This window comes from Lacerta agilis, chromosome 1 (genome assembly GCF_009819535.1).
Source record: "Lacerta agilis isolate rLacAgi1 chromosome 1, rLacAgi1.pri, whole genome shotgun sequence".
Lineage (NCBI taxonomy): Eukaryota > Metazoa > Chordata > Lepidosauria > Squamata > Lacertidae > Lacerta > Lacerta agilis.
Window position 1 is genome coordinate 114,300,173 of NC_046312.1, and position 17,490 is coordinate 114,317,662.

General features: G+C 43.8%; 1 protein-coding gene across 1 annotated transcript in view; it reads right to left on the minus strand.

Annotated features, from left to right (window-relative positions):
• Positions 1–17,490, minus strand: part of RAPGEF4 (Rap guanine nucleotide exchange factor 4) — a 150,735-nt gene that overhangs the window by 12,572 nt on the left and 120,673 nt on the right. The window contains exons 18-25 of the mRNA XM_033168022.1: positions 15,967–16,117; positions 14,051–14,139; positions 13,128–13,158; positions 11,544–11,622; positions 10,075–10,221; positions 6,669–6,766; positions 2,572–2,697; positions 839–1,017 (exon numbers count right to left, since the gene is read on the minus strand). Coding sequence (XP_033023913.1) covers positions 839–1,017; positions 2,572–2,697; positions 6,669–6,766; positions 10,075–10,221; positions 11,544–11,622; positions 13,128–13,158; positions 14,051–14,139; positions 15,967–16,117 — 900 coding nt within the window. The remainder of the gene's footprint in view (positions 1–838; positions 1,018–2,571; positions 2,698–6,668; positions 6,767–10,074; positions 10,222–11,543; positions 11,623–13,127; positions 13,159–14,050; positions 14,140–15,966; positions 16,118–17,490) is intronic.

The following is a 17,490-nucleotide window of genomic DNA, read 5'->3' on the forward strand; positions in this document are numbered from 1 at the left end:
AGTCTGCCGTGGCTTCCAGTCCATGGCAAGGGTAATAGCTCAAATTAAGGACATATTTTACACCTCTCTTGCCATAGTGCAATCCTGTACAGTGGTACCTTGGTTCTCAAATGCCTTGGTTCTCAGACACCAAAAGTGTTATGGTTTTCAAACGTTTTTCAGAAGCCAAAGGTCCAATGAGGCTATCAGCTATTGTTTCCGGGGTGCCTGTACCAATCAGAAGCTGCGCCTTGGTTTTCAAACATTTCGGAAGTCAAACAGATTTCCCGAACAGATTAAGTTTGGCAGTTTTGTTTTTGCTATTTATTTTGCATTTTTGTTTTTGTGGCTTTTTCGGTTAATTTGCTTTTGTGACTGTGTGGAACCCAGTTCGGCTACTGATTGACTGATTGTGTGACTACGGAAATGGATAAAAGCCCCCCCCCCCATCCAAACAATGACTATCATCAGTGCAGGTAAGAAAATAATTTTAATTTTTATCATCTACAATACTGTCTTATTTATTTTATAGTACAGCACATTGATTATTGCTTTCATTTTATGGATCAATGGTCTCATTAGATAGTCAAATTCATGTTAAATTGCTGTCTTAGGGGTTGTCTTTAAAAGTCTGGAATGGATTAATCCGTTTTGCATTACTTTCTATGGGAAAGCGCGCCTTGGTTTTGGAACGCTTTGCTTTTGGAAAGGACTTTCGGAAAGGATTAAGTTTGAGATCCAAGGTACCACTGTACATGTCCACTGAAAAGTAATCCCCATTCAATTCAATGGGACTTCCTCTCGTTCCCAGGGAACTTTATAAGGACTTGCAACGTTAATGTCGTTGAGCTATACTTACTGGGCTGCAATCTTAATGAACTTCTTTAAGAGCTGGACACGTTTGCTGAGTTGGGAACAAAGACAAATCTCTGTGACTACCCAGAACTGGAGTTCATTGAACCTTCGCAAAAACAAATCCAAATTCGCTGTGGTCTTCTTAAAATTGTGCCTCCCAAATGTGTGGTAGACCAGTTCCAACTAGGGGAGGAAGAAAAGGAGGAGGGGAAGAATATCAGGGTTAGACAAATGATTTGCGCTTTTTTTAAAAAGAAAAAAGAAAAAGAACCGCCCTGGAACAAATCTCTAGTTACGTTTCCAAATAGTCTGAGGTTTGGATCTTGCTATGTAACAAGTGTTCTCTGATCATATTTCTGTTCCTCCTCTCTTCCCAAGAGCCGACTAAATTCTCCTTCTAGTTGTTTGTACTAGACAAGAGTCTTGTCAGCTTACGAATAAGTGCATCGACCACACCTTTACTTCTCCCTTTGCACAAGTTTGCAAACCAACCATTAAAGGTAAAGGTACCCCTGACCATTAGGTCCAGTTGCGGACAACTCTGGGGTTGCGGCGCTCATCTCACTCTATAGGCCAAGGGAGCCGGCGTTTGTCCACAGACAGCTTCCGGGTCATGTGGCCAGCATGACTAAGCCGCTTCTGGTGAACCAGAGCAGCTCACGGAAACGCCGTTTACCTTCCCGCCGGAGCGGTACCTATTTATCTACTTGCACTTTGACGTGCTTTCCAACTGCTAGGTGGGCAGGAGCTGGGACCCAACAACAGGATCTCACCCCGTTGCGGGGATTCGAACAGCTAACCTTCTGATCGGCAAGCCCTAGGCTCTGTGGTTTAGACCACAGTGCCACCCACATCCCCAAAACCAACTATTAACTTCCATTAACTATAGTTTCTCATTTTATTGTTACTGGGAAAATACAGTTAAAAGCTTCGGAACAAGCCAGGATATATGAAAGAGCCCAACATTACGTGCTGTTAACTAAGGTTGCATTCACAAAGCAGTTTATTCCGTTTTCATGACTTTCCCTGTTGTTCCATATTATATTGGAACTATAGTGGAAAATGCTGCAAGTTTGCTTCTCATTTCCATGTTAGTTGCGACAAAAGAAGAAGAAGAAGAAGAGAGCTCTGTTTGCAAATAGTATAGAAATGAGTGCTAAACTTGCATTAACCTGTAGTTCTGGACGTGGCTTTTAAATCATGTGAAAGGCCAAATATAAATTAAAAATAAATAAATAACAGAATAAACAGCCATGTGAATGCAGCCTAAGTTAACATTTTATGGTAGTATACTAAGCAGCAATGTAATATTAGGTTTGATAAGCAAGTATTTGAACATATTTCAATTTCTCCCAAATTTCCAGAAACAGAAATGTTTTCCTTTCACTTAAGAATTGGCAGAAATGTTATACCTCCCTGGTGTGCCAAATGGCATTCTGCACTTGCAGTCTGGAGTGATAAAACTCATTCTACCGCCTCTGGATTTTACCACCTAATTTTGCAGCCCAGAAGCATTCCGCCCAGGAGGGTCAGAGAGGCAAGACTAAGTTCCTGGCAAATGCACTACTACTGCTTACTGGGAGGGAGAGACAGGTGTGGGGGCAAAGCAATGAGAAGGCCAACATGGTGCAGGTGCACTGGGAGAAGACCTACTGTAGTTCTGTCGCAACACGGCCCTGCTGTGTGGGCCACTTCTGTCTCAGTGTATGATGGGACAAGCACACGAATTCTCCTCACCTCATGCACGCAGTTGAAAAGCTCCCACTCATAAATGGTCATTTGGTACGCTAAGTCTTTGGAGCTCATCAGTTCAAACATTCCCACAGTCCCAGTCGAAGGGCCTTCTTGTTCCTGCAGTGGAGCCTGGGGAAAATAACGATGAAGCACTCTGGAAACGTTCTTATCCACCTGTTACAGGTAGGTAGCCATGTTGGTCTGCCATAGTCAAAACAAAATAAAATAAAAAAATTCCTTCCAGTAGCACCTTCGAGACCAACTAAGTTTGTTCTTGGTATGAGCACGAAAGCTCATACCAAGAACAAACATAGTTGGTCTCTAAGGTGCTACTGGAAGGAATTTATTTTATTTTATTTTGTTTTGACTTATCCACCTGATCTCTCACTCTGTTTTAACAGCTCTTTTTCTGCTTTGCTTTTTTCGCACGCAGTGGCGCTTGTACAAACTTTGCCGTGTGAATATTGCGTCACAGCAGAAAACGAGAACAATGGCTTCTAAGTTAAATGCACGCCCTGCACATTGCCGCATAAATGCACAGAGAAATGCGTACAGGTGTGATTTTCACTGTGAGCTAGGTAAGGGCAGGCGGGACTCATCAACCTGCAAAGGTAGCCCATCTAGGAGAAGGGAAACTCTGATCCTAAACCTCTGTCTTGTCATCTGGGCAGCCCAGGACCTCCACACACACTGCCCAGCCTTGTGCCCCAGGGAGGTCACTTCGATGCTGCTACAATGGTATAAATCTCTTTTTTTTTCTGTCATGCTTCATTCCGGAAAAAGCTGCCAGCAAAAATGAGGCCAGTGGTCTATCTAGCCCAGTCTACACTGACTGCCAGTGGCTTTCCATGGTTCCTAATAGGGGACACCCATTCCTTCCTGGAGATACCAGGGATTGAACTGGGCCCTTTTGCACCCAATGTGTGTTTTCCCCAGTGGGGCAAATATCACTTTGGGAAACAGTCTGGGGAGAAATCCTTGCGCTTTTACAAGCCATTTACAGCACATATCTCCAGACCTAGGAATCATCTGGGGAATCTTCTTTGTTTACTTGACACCAGGGGCTTCTGACATATGAAGAGTACACTCATGAATAAATATACAATTCATTATCTGCCATTTGTTTCCACATGACCTTCACTCACAATTATATTAATTACAGCTATATGCACATACAAAGTGCGAGCTAAATTAATCTTAATTGTTCCCATCTTTCATTAAAACAAACACGAAAAAATCAAAACGGCATTTTTCCATGCCGCGTAACGTGAGGAATGAAGACGCCGCCTGGTGCGTGAATGGAAAGTTTGTATGCTTGATAGATGACCTAAAGAGAACCAATGCTGCCTTGTGACGAAGATGTGAACTGAAAATATTGGGTTGAAATTCTGCACAGCCTTAGGTATGCTGCTGTTATGCTGGCAATGGGGACGATGTCACCCACTTGGAGCTGTAAAGCTACTGAGATAATCAACGCAAAATACATCGGACTCTAAAGCGCTCTATAAATGCTGTAATGTCAATGTTAATGCTGCATTACTCCATAGCGAAATGCTCCATCTGCTAAGAAACGGCATTTCTATCTATCTCAGCTTGTGAGTGAAGCAATCAATCACTTTATTTCAGCTTTAAGCTCATATGAAACAAAACCAAGACAAATACACACACACAGTTAAATTTAAAAATTAATGACAATAAAAGCCTTAATAAAGATACAAAATTAAATATGGGAATTATAAGGAGTGATGCAACGGCGAGAGGGTTGTAAGGGGAGGATTGTTTTGACCTTGGGAAAACAGGGTTTAGAGACTAGACAGCATTTTGGTTGCCATTCGTAGCTGGAATTGTAGCTGACGCAGAGGCAGAATCCTGCAAGCTGTGAGATGTTCCGTTTTGCAGGATTTTAATTTCTCAGAATCGGCTCCACACTTGAATTTGTAAGCGGAGCTGATATCTACAGTCCTGCGTTAAGAAGAATTAACTTAATGCCGTTTGCATTTTAGTTACCAGTAGTTTGAGTTGGCAGCCGCCCAACGATAGGTGAAGATACCCTTCCTAGTTGCTTTTTACTCCACGAGAGGGCAGTGCAGTTCATTGGCCAACGTTTCCCTTTCCAATTTTTTTCCATATTGCAATATATTCACTAAATATTAACATAAAACTGGAAGCTTTTGCCCGGCACATTTAAGGCTATGCTAAACGTGAGCTTTCCTAAGGAGTAGAAGGAATAATGGTCGAAAGAACAAAAAAAAAAGCAGGCACAATCCAAGCCAAGTTGAGCACTTTTAAATTTTACTGATTCAGTAGAAGGCGCTGGTTTTGTTGTTGTTGTTAAAATTAACGAGACAGTGCCTTTTACTACGATTACAAACCAGGACTGAGAGTGTTCCATGGGTGTACCAATCCTTGCCTATCCTTCAATTACATTTGTATCTACTCTGAAGATCTCCCAAACTTTTTAACACAAAGGACTGCAAAGGAAGTCTCCCCGCCCCTTCTCCAAAAACCCCAAAGCACCGCTGTTTAGTGCCAAGGCAAGTGCCAAAACTCTTGCCTACAGCTCTTTGCAATCTGCCTGCTGTGTCCAAAATACAGAAGGCTCTTTAAAATGATAAACGAAGGGCGCAAGCGTGGGAATGCCAAAAGCACACTGCCGCCTAAACAAAATTTACATCCACATTTAAATTTAGTTGCTTCTTTTTATATTTTAAACAATCGCGATCCAAAACCATCTTCGTATCTGAAGCGACGTCAAAGCTTCCATTTCACAATTCCTATGAAATGGATTGAATCTTTCAAAGTGTCTCGTGGGGGGGGGGGACAAGAGCCAGGATCAAGGCTTGGAGCGAGGGACTTAATTCACGCTGGCCTGGCAACGAAAACTGCTCTGAATGAAAGGACCAAAAAGCACTTTATAATAATAACCCAGGTCTCTGGAAGTGGACCCCTTGGGAGGATGGCGGGATTACTCTGCTGTTAGTACTCGCAAACATTCTGAATGTTTTAAGGAAAGCCAGACTTTCTAATGAGAACAGTGGTTTTAATTATAGAGCCCTGAGGAACGACTTGAAAGAGTTTATTCTGTGCCTCCATAATATGCCAGCCTATATATAATGCTTTTTTTAAAAAAAAATTACATGTACGCTTCTGTTTACTGCACTTAAAAAAAGGACAGAAATATGCTCTCACACCACAAACGTAGGCAGTTTTATTCTTCTGTCCCTACAGGTTCATTGAAAATATGGGATTTCATACCTGGCTCATCATCTGGGTAAGCAGGCGACTGCTCTTGGTGCTTCCAGGACTAGGGGTCTTTAGCCAGATCTGGGTAGTAAGCTTCTTTTGAACCTTCTTTTGGAAGCCAAATGTCTGACGGGGCTTCTGATTGGCTGCAGGAGGTTCCTGCAGCCAATCAGAAGCCACACTTTGGTTTCCGAACATTTTGGAAGTCGAACGGACTTCCGGAACAGATTCCGTTTGACTTCCAAGGTATGACTGTACCGTATTTTTGCTGGTTCCTGCCTTTGTTTTCTGTGAGGCCCCATTGCTATGTGATTGGTTTCTAGACCTTTCTAGGATGAGGGTGTGACACCAGGGTAGCTCTGGAGTGAAAGATGAGAGAAGTGGCTGGTACTCATACTGAAAATACGCACAGTATATAAATTTGTCTAAATAAATACATTTTAGAAACCTGGTCTGAATCAGGGAACGTCCTACTTCGAGAATGCTATCCACTCCCATAGTATGGAACTTTCCAACACAACTCTTTGCAGCCCTCTTGCCAAGTTTTGAAAATCTCCAGTGATGATGATGATGATGATGATGATGAAGATAATGGTAATAAATTTGTACCCCACCCATCTGATTGGGTTGCTGCAGCCACTCTGGGTGGCTTCCAACACATATAAAAACAAAACAGTAAACATTAAAATGCTTCCCTGTTCTGGGCTGCCTTCAGATGTCTTGCAGATAGTTTTGCAGAAAGGCCGAGAAGAGATTTTCAGGATAAGAAATGCGTATGTTATATAGCGTTCAAGTAAGGAGTACAAAGCACAGCCTCTGGCCCGAAAGGCATTCAGAGGCTTAGCATACTTACATACCAGTGAGTCAAACTGGTCTCGAGGGCAAGCAAAGAGGCGTCCGTTAACACTGAGCGTTGTAAACACCGAAACATCATTTGGTTTCAGCACCACCTTTTCTGTGAACGTGAAAAGCATGGGATATGCTACAGAAAACGTACACCCATTATCACAAGAAAAGTAAGACTTCTCATTGGAACAAAACAGAATGGATGCCTATGGTGGAATTTGAGACACTCTTCTTCCATTTGGAAGGGCAGCTTTTATAATCTGAGAGCCCACTCGACTGGATGACACATTCAAATATTTGTGTGTGACACTCAAAGGTTGGGTAAGTATTAGTAGTAGCCCAGTTGGCGGCGTTACTTATGATTTGGATATATAATTTTTTATTTGTTTGTGTTTTTATGCCAAACAGTTTTTATGTACAAAGTACAGAGACTACTGAGGTAGATATTCATTGTTTGTCTTCCATTGTCATTAGACTCTGTAACACTCTTTCATATACCAAATTTATGAGTGTTAATTTTTTTATCCTAATGTTTTTCTAATCACGTCCGTAGTAGAAGCACGTGACTCTTTTCTCCATTGCAGTCAATCTATACTGCTCCTACAAAAGTTGGCATCTTTAAGAAAAATCACAGGAAGTTACCAATAAACCTTTTCTTAGAAAAAAACCCAGCAACAACATTTTACTTGTATTCATAGTTCCAGGTCAGCTATGGGATTTGATCTTTGTCTTGTAAAGATCTTCAGGTGCCTGGACTGCCTTCTGCCTATGATCTCAGTTATGATGAGACCCTCTTCTGCACCAGACCAGTGTCTACCATTAAACGGTGATGTCATTCTACTGGGACTCAAATCTCTAGCCACCTTACTTTTTAGACTGTCCCTGGCATTAAGTGTAAGGAGGTGGGTGAATTCTTCCCCGCTTTCCTCAGACTAACTTGGAGTAATCAAGAGTTCTTCAACAAAAAATCAGGAGGAACTTGGATCGTTTCTCAAGCTCTTCTTGGCAGCACCCTATGGAGAAATGCTTCCATTGCTCTTCCTTTGGGACAGGGGCTGTTCTTTGAAGGACTGCATCTGGGAAATCTGGAGATGGAGAAGCCCAATTCTTGGGCAAGCTGAGCACCCCTTGCCCAGCCAATCCTAAAGGCCGCCTTTAGGGTAAGATGGTTCTCTATGGGAACTGACTTTTGGCTCCCAACCCCAGATTGTCTGGGGGACAACGTCTCTCGCACAACATCTCCCTTGCTAAAACTGCCCACAGGAAAAGTGATTTGAGAAAACCCACTCTGTGCTAGTTGTCCTTGGTGTGATGGCAACTCTGCCAGCTGTCCTAGAAGAAGCTTTTCAAAGCCCTCCAGCAAAGCAAGAGATTTCTCCACTGTGTTGCATGGGGACTGCTTGGACCCTGGGGAAATCAGTGTGCGTGTGGTGGTGGGGAACTCTTCACAAGGAAGAATTTGAGGCCTTCCTGTATTCACCTCTCCTCTGAGGTGAGCATTCCCAAGTACCTGAAGCTTGTTTCTGGGTATGAGCTGGAGAGACTTCACTAGCGTCCTCTATAAATGGAAAAAGGCTGATGGCAAAAACACTGATGTTCCTGTTCAGGGAAATGGGTCTAAAGTATAATCAGAGCTGTCAATGAGATTTATCACATTCAGATGAAAGTGGGGAAAATTTTAACACAGCAACCCTAAGATATAATGTAATAATTCATCTCGGAATGTAATAGCAATTGTTGGGCTTGCTTTTCGGAAGAGATGCGTAAGATTGTGCTGTCAGTTATATTTAGCTCTCGCAATCTCATCGACAAAAGATACCTGCACGTCACGGATTGGTTCAGAAGGGCTAATTAACTGCCTTATAAATCTTTTTGTCCCAGCGTAGGTCCACCAGAATGCCTCCCACTCCGGTGAAAGAAATCCTATTGAAATTGCAGAATAGGGACGCCCCTGGTATCAATTCATTTGCGAAAAAGGAATTGTCCCTGACAACAGTTTCTATTTGCGTTCCAATGTAGCTTTAATTAACTCTGTCAGAATTCACAGCACCGCACAAAACTGGAACCAGCAGTCGTACCTCAACGCAGCAGTACCTTTCTTAAAGACTTCCCTTCAACTAATGCTCAGCCTTAAGGTCAAATATTAATCTTCCGTCAAAACAAAGCTTTTGCCACAGGACCTTCCTCTCCCCCCCCCCCACAGCGCCACCCGCGTCCCTCAAGCCTTACCCACACATAAATACTAAGGAGAGAAGATGGGTTGGATGGGGACATGAGATACATTCAGAAACCACCCAGAGGCAGCATGGCAGTTAGCATGGTGTCGTGGTTCAAATGTTGGACTTGAAGACCAGGGATCAAATCCCCATTCAGCCATCAAGCGCACTAGGTGACCTTGGGCCAATCACCTTTTTTTTTAGCCTAACCTACCTCACAGGGTTGTTGTGAGGAGAAAATGGAAAGCAGGAGGACCATGTCAGCTAAGTGTAAATAGGGCTGCATCCTTATTTGTTAAACTTGTATCCTGTCTTTCCGCCAGACAGAGCTCATTTATTACCACAAAGCTGTTGTGCTATTATTATTATTATTATTATTATTATTATTATTATTATTATTAAAATTTATATACCGCCCTATAACTACAGATCTCAGGGCAGTTCACTGATCCTGAAACAGATATACTACTAAAAAAAATTTATTTAAAAATACTAGGGAAGATATACCTCAATCAAAAGATTAAATCAAGTTTAATGTCTGTCGGCCAACTAAATAATTTTCAGCTGATTCATCTCCTGGCTTTTAAACCAATGAATCAATTAAGTTTAAACATACTAGCTTAGTTCCGTAAACGTACAGGGTACGTATGTGCTTTTTAAAAATCTATTAAATGAACTGTGAGGTGATTTCCAGTTTAATGATTTTCATCATGGTGAGATGGCAAGAATATCTTTAATATTCTCTTCATCATTCTACACAACAGTGGCAAACCAGACACATGGAGTAGCCTTAAAAATAAACAGGTGAGCCGTTAACGCACAGCCTCACGAGTAATCAACTGAAGTTTAGCTGATTAACATATACAACTAAACCAATCCATTGGATTAATCTACAATTAAAGGCTGAAAGCTTACATTCTCACTATGGCCATGGACCTAATTTGTGTAATGTGCTGTGGCTTCAGACTGAGGTTTCCGGCTGCAGATTTGGGGGGTGGGGCGGTGGGGAGGTCGATGACAGCCAAGGCGCAGGAATTTAGAGACCATTGCCCACAGCGAAAGGTGCAGTCCGGTTTGCCAGGTATTAAAAATGAAACGTGAAAAGTCTTTAAAGAAATCAGTGTGAGCCTTTCCCGTTCCTTCATGGTCTGCTGCCCCAAAGGTAAATGAGGAGCGTTAAAGATTATGCAAATGCCCTTACCTCCTCCCGAGCTCATCTTCACTAATATCAAGCCGTCTCCAGAGCCCAGTTTGTCAGCTACGGCACTGATAACTTCTTTTACGGAAGACAACACTGGAATGCGGATTGTAGTGTAGGTTTGGTCGATGCAGTACACCTTGAACAAAACTTCAGACAGAAACAAGGCACACCGTGAATAAGGGCTGCAAGAACGTGCAATGAGGTAGGATGCAGAATATGAATCCAGTATTTATTATTATTACTGTGGTGCCCCGCTAGACGAATGCCTCGCTAGACGAAAAACTCGCTAGACGAACGGCATTCGCTAGCGGAAGGCTGCCCCGCAAGATGAAAAAGTCAATGGGGCTGCCTCGCAAGACAAAAAAAAAAAAAAAAATCGGCGCGAAAACCTCCACGCTGCATTGCCGCTTCGCTAGACAAAAAATTCGCTCTACGAAGACACTCGTAGAACGAATTATTTTCGTCTAGCGGGGCACCACTGTATTATTATTATTAGAATTTATTTACTGCCCTATACCTGGGGGTCTCTGGGCGGTTCACAGAATAAAATCAAGATATAAAACTACAAAATACCTCATAAAAACAAAAACAACCGCCCAATAGCCGCCCCCCGCCCCCAAAAACACATTTTATAAGGGCATGGGATGTAAATCGTATCAACCCAAGGCCTGGTTAAAAAGGAATGTTTTTGCCTGGCGCCTAAAGGTGTATAATGAAGGCACCAGGCGAACTTCTCTGGGGAGAGCATTCCACAGATGGAGAGCAACTACAGAGAAGGCTCGTTCTCAGTGTTGCCACCCTCCGGACCTCTCGAGGAGGAGGCACACGAAGGAGGGCCTCAGGGTCCGGGTAGGTTCATATGGAAAGAGGTGGTCCTTGAGGTATTGCATTACAACTGTATTCAACTTAGCACTGCCATATTTTATTTTGTTAAAGGGGAGGGTGTTCTCAATGGGTCCCATTGTTTCTTGCTTCTCCTAGGCCCAATCCTAAAGCAGAGATGGGGGAACTTGATGTTGCTCCCATCATCCCTGACCATTGTGGCTGGGGCGAAGGAGAGCTGGAGTCCACGAACATCTGCAGAGCCACAGGACCGCCATTTTTGTTCGAGAGTGAGGAGGCAAGACCTGTGGAGGCTGTCTCTGCTTCTCCTTGCTCCTCACACCGCTCGCATGCTGTTGAGAGAGCAGGGCACCAACAGCAAGGAGGAGTAGCAGCTGAGCCAGAAAGTCCCAGAGATTGGCAGTAGGCATGCATTTTTATCCCTATTGATGCCAGTCCTTGATGCTTGCCAGACCAAGAAAGGGCGGTGAGCTGCTAGTGGGGAGAAGCTGGTTTAATCCTGACCACTCCTAACCCAGCTCAGCGGCCGTCTCAACATTAGAAGAGACCCTGGGCAAAACTCCACCAGGGGCTGGTGGTTCTTTTCTTCTATCACCCAAGTCCTGCGGTCGTACTCAATGACTTACGTTCGTCGCTTCCCCGTATGGGCTGCCGTTTTTGCGTTCTTTCGTCACTCGTGTTGAAGTGCTGCAAGAGAACTTTGTGCTGGGGAAACAAACCCGACAAAACGCCGTGATTGCAAATGCAAGGAGAAAACTTTTCCAGAAAGCTAGGGCGTATTACGTAAGAGTTGTCATGCCGGATCAGGCCAAAGACCCACCTAGTCCAGCAATCTGTTCTCACAATGACCACAACCAGATGCCTGTGACAGGGCATGAGCACAACAGCACTCTCGTCGCTCTAGAGCATGAGACTCTTAATCTCAGGGTCGAGTCCCACGATGGGCAAAAGATTCCTGCATTGCAGGGGGTTGGACTAGATGACCCCCGTGGTCCCTTTCAACTCTACAGTTATATGATTCTATGCCCCCCCCCCCCCGCAACTGGAATTCAGAGCAGAGGTGGCTGGTGCTCAATGGGACTAGTGGGGCAGAAGGCAGGAAGACCAACACTAGGTGGAGCCTGTAACAGAATTTTTGTTTTGTCCCCATCCTCTTTCCTGCTGAGTTCTACAAGGACTGAGGAGGAGGAAGCTGGTAAGACAGCGCCACCACCTGGACAGATTATTGAGAAGGCAGGCGGGTGGGAGCTGGCTGAGAGCAACCTGAGGTTGATGGGGCAGTAGACCATTTGCCCTAATGGAGCTGACCTCTGTGATTTGGAGACATACTGCCTTTGATACTGGAGGCAGTCTACACAAAGCCTTTGTGTGGCTAGTGGCTATTGGTAAGTCTATCCCCCGTGAGTTTGCCTAATCCCTTTCTGAAGCCATCCAAGTTGGCAGCCACCACTGTATGTTGTGGTGGTGAATCCCATCATTTAACTTTGTGCTGTGTTATACTGCTGATGGTGCGTGTGGGATAAAGAAAAACAGAATACCCATAGATCTGATCAAATTTCATTGCATGGACTTGGTTCTTCTCTGGAGACTAAATTCTCAGGGCACCTTCACATCTTCTGTTTTAATAATAATAATAATTATTAATTTATTATTGGCCAAGTACATTTTCCAACATACTTGGAATTTGTTTCAGCTACATTGCAATGTAAACATACAGACACTGTTCCTCTCACAATACAAAGAAGCAAAGAAACCCCACCCATATTTTACCTCCCCTTAAGCTATACAACTATGAATTTAACAATTCAATGGCACAAGGGAAAAAACTATTCTTGTGCCTGGCCGATTTTGTATATGAAGTCCTGTAGCGACGTCCAGATGGAAGTAAATCAAGCAGATGATGACCGGGATGTAAAGGATCTGCTACAATTCTCTCTGCTCTCTTCCTAACTCGGGTAGGATGTATGTAATGTTATGCGTACACACAAAACTATAACACGTCTGCACAACCAATGTGCTTTCCAAAGTCTAAACGATACAGATGCATCTGACAGGATACAATAGTAAAGATGTACTTGCCATTCCATAGGTGTGAACTTGCCCTTAGTGGTTGGGAAAATAACAGTTTAACATTTTATGTGGGCCAAGGAACTTGGTTGGAAAAATAACAGTTTAACATTTTATGTGGGCCGAGCTGTCAAAATAGTTACCTTTTTCTGTGGTGCTTTAGCTTCCTCTGATCTGCAAAAAGAAAAAAAATACAGCATATTTTTGGAGAGTGAAATTTGGAAGATTTTAGCAACAATGGTTTGGTTCACACGTAACACTAAACCATGGTCTGGCACTATGTGCACAAGCAAAATCCAAGTGAAGCCTCAGGCTTGTGCATGCCACCCTCCTCCCCATGAGGCTAGGGAAAGAACCATTCTAGCATTTAATTAATCATTCAAAGAATCCTTGCTTAGCATTATGTATGAAAAAGAGATCAAGGTGGTTTGTTTTTCAAAGCAAAGCTGCTTCAAGAGGAGGAACATAGTAACATAAGTAGCTGCCTTTCCAGTGAGTCCAGCAGTGGACTGTAGATTCCATTAAGTTCAGTGTTCATCTACAATGATTGGCAGCAGCTCTCTGGGGTTTCAGGCAGGGATTCTACCTGGAAAAGACAGGTATTGGCTTCTACATGTAAAGCAGATCCTTTGCCACTGAGCTATGGCCCTTCCCCAAAAATCTAGAGCAAAGAAGCAGTGGCAGGTGGAAGCTCCTTCACCCAAGAGCCTTGTCCCTTTGCAGGATTCAAAATGCATGTTTGCAAACCACAGTCCTCCTCTTCCTCTCTCCTGCAACATCTAGAAACACAGATGTATGGTAGGATGCCATAGCACTTCAAGTTTCCCTACTCCACTTTGTTGGCCTGGCTTGGACATCATGCTAAACCGTGGTTGACTGCTCAACAGCACAATGACATTTCATAATACTGTATGTTTTCTTGCTCTTTTTGGTATACAAACTCTAAAAAAAAGTTCTACCTAAATTCTTTGCTGATGGGGAGACTGAATACAGTGAAGCTTTCTCTCTGGTTTCACACATTTGCAAAAGCTAGTTTAGAGATGAACAAATTCATGGTTATGCTTACATTTGTTTCATAGTCTTCTCTAGCTCTGGTAGTTGCTCTTTGAGGGCTGTAATCATCCTTGCATCATCTGATACAGATACATAAAACTCCTATTAAATGAAAAAGAACACTCTTCAAACAATAATACAAAGAGGCAGTTGACTTGTCAAGATATGTGTTACAGGTGGGCTGACTACAAAGAAAAACGGTTCAATAGAGGTTCCTGACAAATACTAGAGAAACAAATGTCCGCACTGGAAAAGTTCAAAAGGATGGAAGATGCCCTCTGAATCTTACTCCAACTCTAATCCAGTACTATCTCAAGAGGCTGAGTTGGCAGACTGAGATGGTCACCTCTAGCAACAGATCTTCCATGTCATTAAAGAGAGAGGCAATGTCAGTTATTTAAAAGGTAAAGGTAAAGGATCCCTGGACGATTAAGTTCAACTTGACTATGGGGTGCGGCTCTCATCATGCTTCAGGCCGAGGGAGTCGCCATTTGTCCACCGAGAGCCTTCCGGGTCACGTGGCCAGCAGGACTAAACCACTTCTGACACCATGATGAGTGCCACCGTTTACCTTCCTGCCACAGCGGTACCTATTTATCTACTCACGTTGGTCAACCTAGCCAGTTACTATATTATTATTATTATTATTATTATTATTATTATTATTATTATTATTATTATGTTTAAACATGGCAGTAAGATCTGCCCTTTTGATTTTCCATTTCATGGACTGAAACATTTGGGGATAGCAGGGTAAACTCAAGCCCTACTTAGGAATGCATGTAGAGGCTTAAGTGAACACAAGGAGAGCATGCATGGGTGCGCTGGCTCCACTCCTGCCACCTTCCACAAGTTCAAAGGGGGCTGTTTGCAGGGAGAAACCACCTGTATTCACACAGGCTCCCATGAAAAATCTGGGCTCCAAAATGCATAGGAGCCTCCACATGTATAGGTGGTTTCCATGCTGCAGACAAATCACTTTTGAACTTGCACCCAGCGCCATGAGGACAGCAGAGATGGACACCTGAAAAAGGATCAGTCATACAGTGATAGCGGCTATGGGGTCATTTGTGGTACTCATCTTGCATTTGCATCGATGATGCCAAGCTTTGCTTGACCACGGCTTAGTCAGGGATTTTTAAAAGCACACTGCACATTTAATATTTCATTATTTCTGAAATGACGTGCTGTTCCCAGGTAAGAGTTTTCCCTTGAAAAATGGAGGGAGACAGAATGCTGACCAGACCATCATTTTGACTGCAATTCTATACAGATTTAAAAAGGTAAGGTAAAGGACCCCTGGATGGTTAATTCCAGTCAAAGGCGACTATAGGGTTGCGGCGCTAATGTTGCTCTCAGGCCGAGGGAGCCGGCGTTTGTCCACAGACAGCTTTCCGGGTCATGTGGTCAGCATGACTAAACCGCTTCTGGCGCAACAAGACAATGTGACAAGGGCCAGAGCGCACGGAAACACCGTTTACCTTCCCACTACAGCGGTACCTATTTATCTACTTGCACTTTGACGTGCTTTCGAACTGCTAGGTTGGCAGAAGCTGGGACCAAACAACAGGAGCTCACCCCATTGTGGGGATTAGAACCGCCGACCTTCTGATCGGCAAGCCAAAGAGGCTCGGTGGTTTAGACCACAGCGCCACCTAACACAGTATGGTTTACTGCCATGTAGTATTACATGCACGGGATTGCGCTGGAAACGTATAGGTTCCATATTCTCACAATGCCCATTTCTTTGTTTGCAGCAGCAATGGAAAACCCCCAAGAAGGACGTCTATAGTTGCTTGCGCTTGAATGTAATGTCCTTAGGAAGGAAGATTCTAAAGCTCGAAGAACAGTCTTGGGTCAGCTCTCCTGCCTCAGTAACTAGTTAATATCGATTCCAATGAAACAGGAGTACTAGCAATTGTGCCCTACCTCCAGAAAGGCCATGGCCGCTTCGTCCTCTTGCAGGACATCTCCGTACAAAACAGCCCATTGCAGCACTAGGCGAATGACCCGCCGTTTGTTGTTTAGGGCATAATCCATTTTTTCTTGCTCCGTACCCTGAGAAGGCTGAGCGTGGTAAGTGCCAAGATGTCAAGGAAAACGTTCACTCTGCTACTTCTTCCACCCCCCTCAGAATTTCCCACCGCTTCCTCATAACAAAGCGCGCTTAAAATCGATGATTTCAAACCCCGTGAAACACACAGCTGCCCAGCAGGATTTTCAAGATCAGTAACATTTTGTGTGTTCTCCAGTTTATATACTTTCATGGCTTTTGATGACGTAGCATGGCGGTGGGGGGGGGGGGGAGAGATGAGTACAATTGGCAAACGGTTCAAGGGACATGGACCCAATTCGTTACTTTCCCTGGACTGTGGATGCTGGTCGGTGATGGAAGAGTTGCAGCAGGGCAAGACCTCTGGCCTTAAGAGAGATGCACAAAGATGCACGATAGCCACTGTAGTAAGTCAGATAGTTGTTTATTTCCTTGACATCTGAAGGGAGGGCGTTCCACTGGGCGGGCGCCACTACCGAGAAGGCCCTCTGCCTGGTTCCCCGTAACCTCACTTCTTGCAGGGAGGGAACTGGCAGAAGGCCCTCGGAGCTGGAGCCCAGTGATTCTATTTGCAGGAGATGTACATGCAACAATTGTTGATTCTTTTTGCTGTGATTTGTTTACGAGTTAATTGTTTTTCAGCATGGGGCATATGAAAGTGTGTGTGAGTGTATGTGCATGCATTAGGGGGAAGGCCAGGACCACTGGTTTTCCAGGCCACTGCTACAGATAGGGGGCATAGGGCTGGTTCTAGTTTCTATTGCCACTTCTAGTTTTGCACTGTGGTGGCATTAGCCTGGGACTCTGGGATGTAGGGGTTGGTGGTACATTCCCTTCCTGTCAGTGGAGGTGAGGCTTCCTCAAGAAGGGGGGGGAGGTATTCGGTTTCCCTCACATAATTCACCCTGTCCTTTTCATTAGAGGTGTAAGAAAGCAGCTATTTCTGTTCCAGCCTATCTTCGTCACAACCAGCGCTGTTTCTCTTCTGCCGCAGTCCAGTTTCTGCCAAATATTGTATTTCTCACTGTCCACTATTTAATGTATGCAATTAGTTGTACAACATAATAGCTCAATTATTTCCATACCACTCGTTTTGATTTAAAGGACACGTTGAACCAATGTTATTTTTTTTAAAATAAAAAATAAAATAAAAAAGGTCATTCATGATGTATCGGTTGCAGGCTTAAAAACCAACCAACCCAAGAACCTTATGAGTGATTACTAATCATATTCACTGGACTGATTTCCATTCCAGATCTGGGATGAAACAATGAACAGCAGCAATTGCTGCTTCCATTTATGATGGAATTTTCTGAAGCCCCTACCTTTCACAACCACCTCCCTTTGAAAATGAGACAGGCAAAGCACCTTTGCACATAGATACACTGCCTCATCAACCT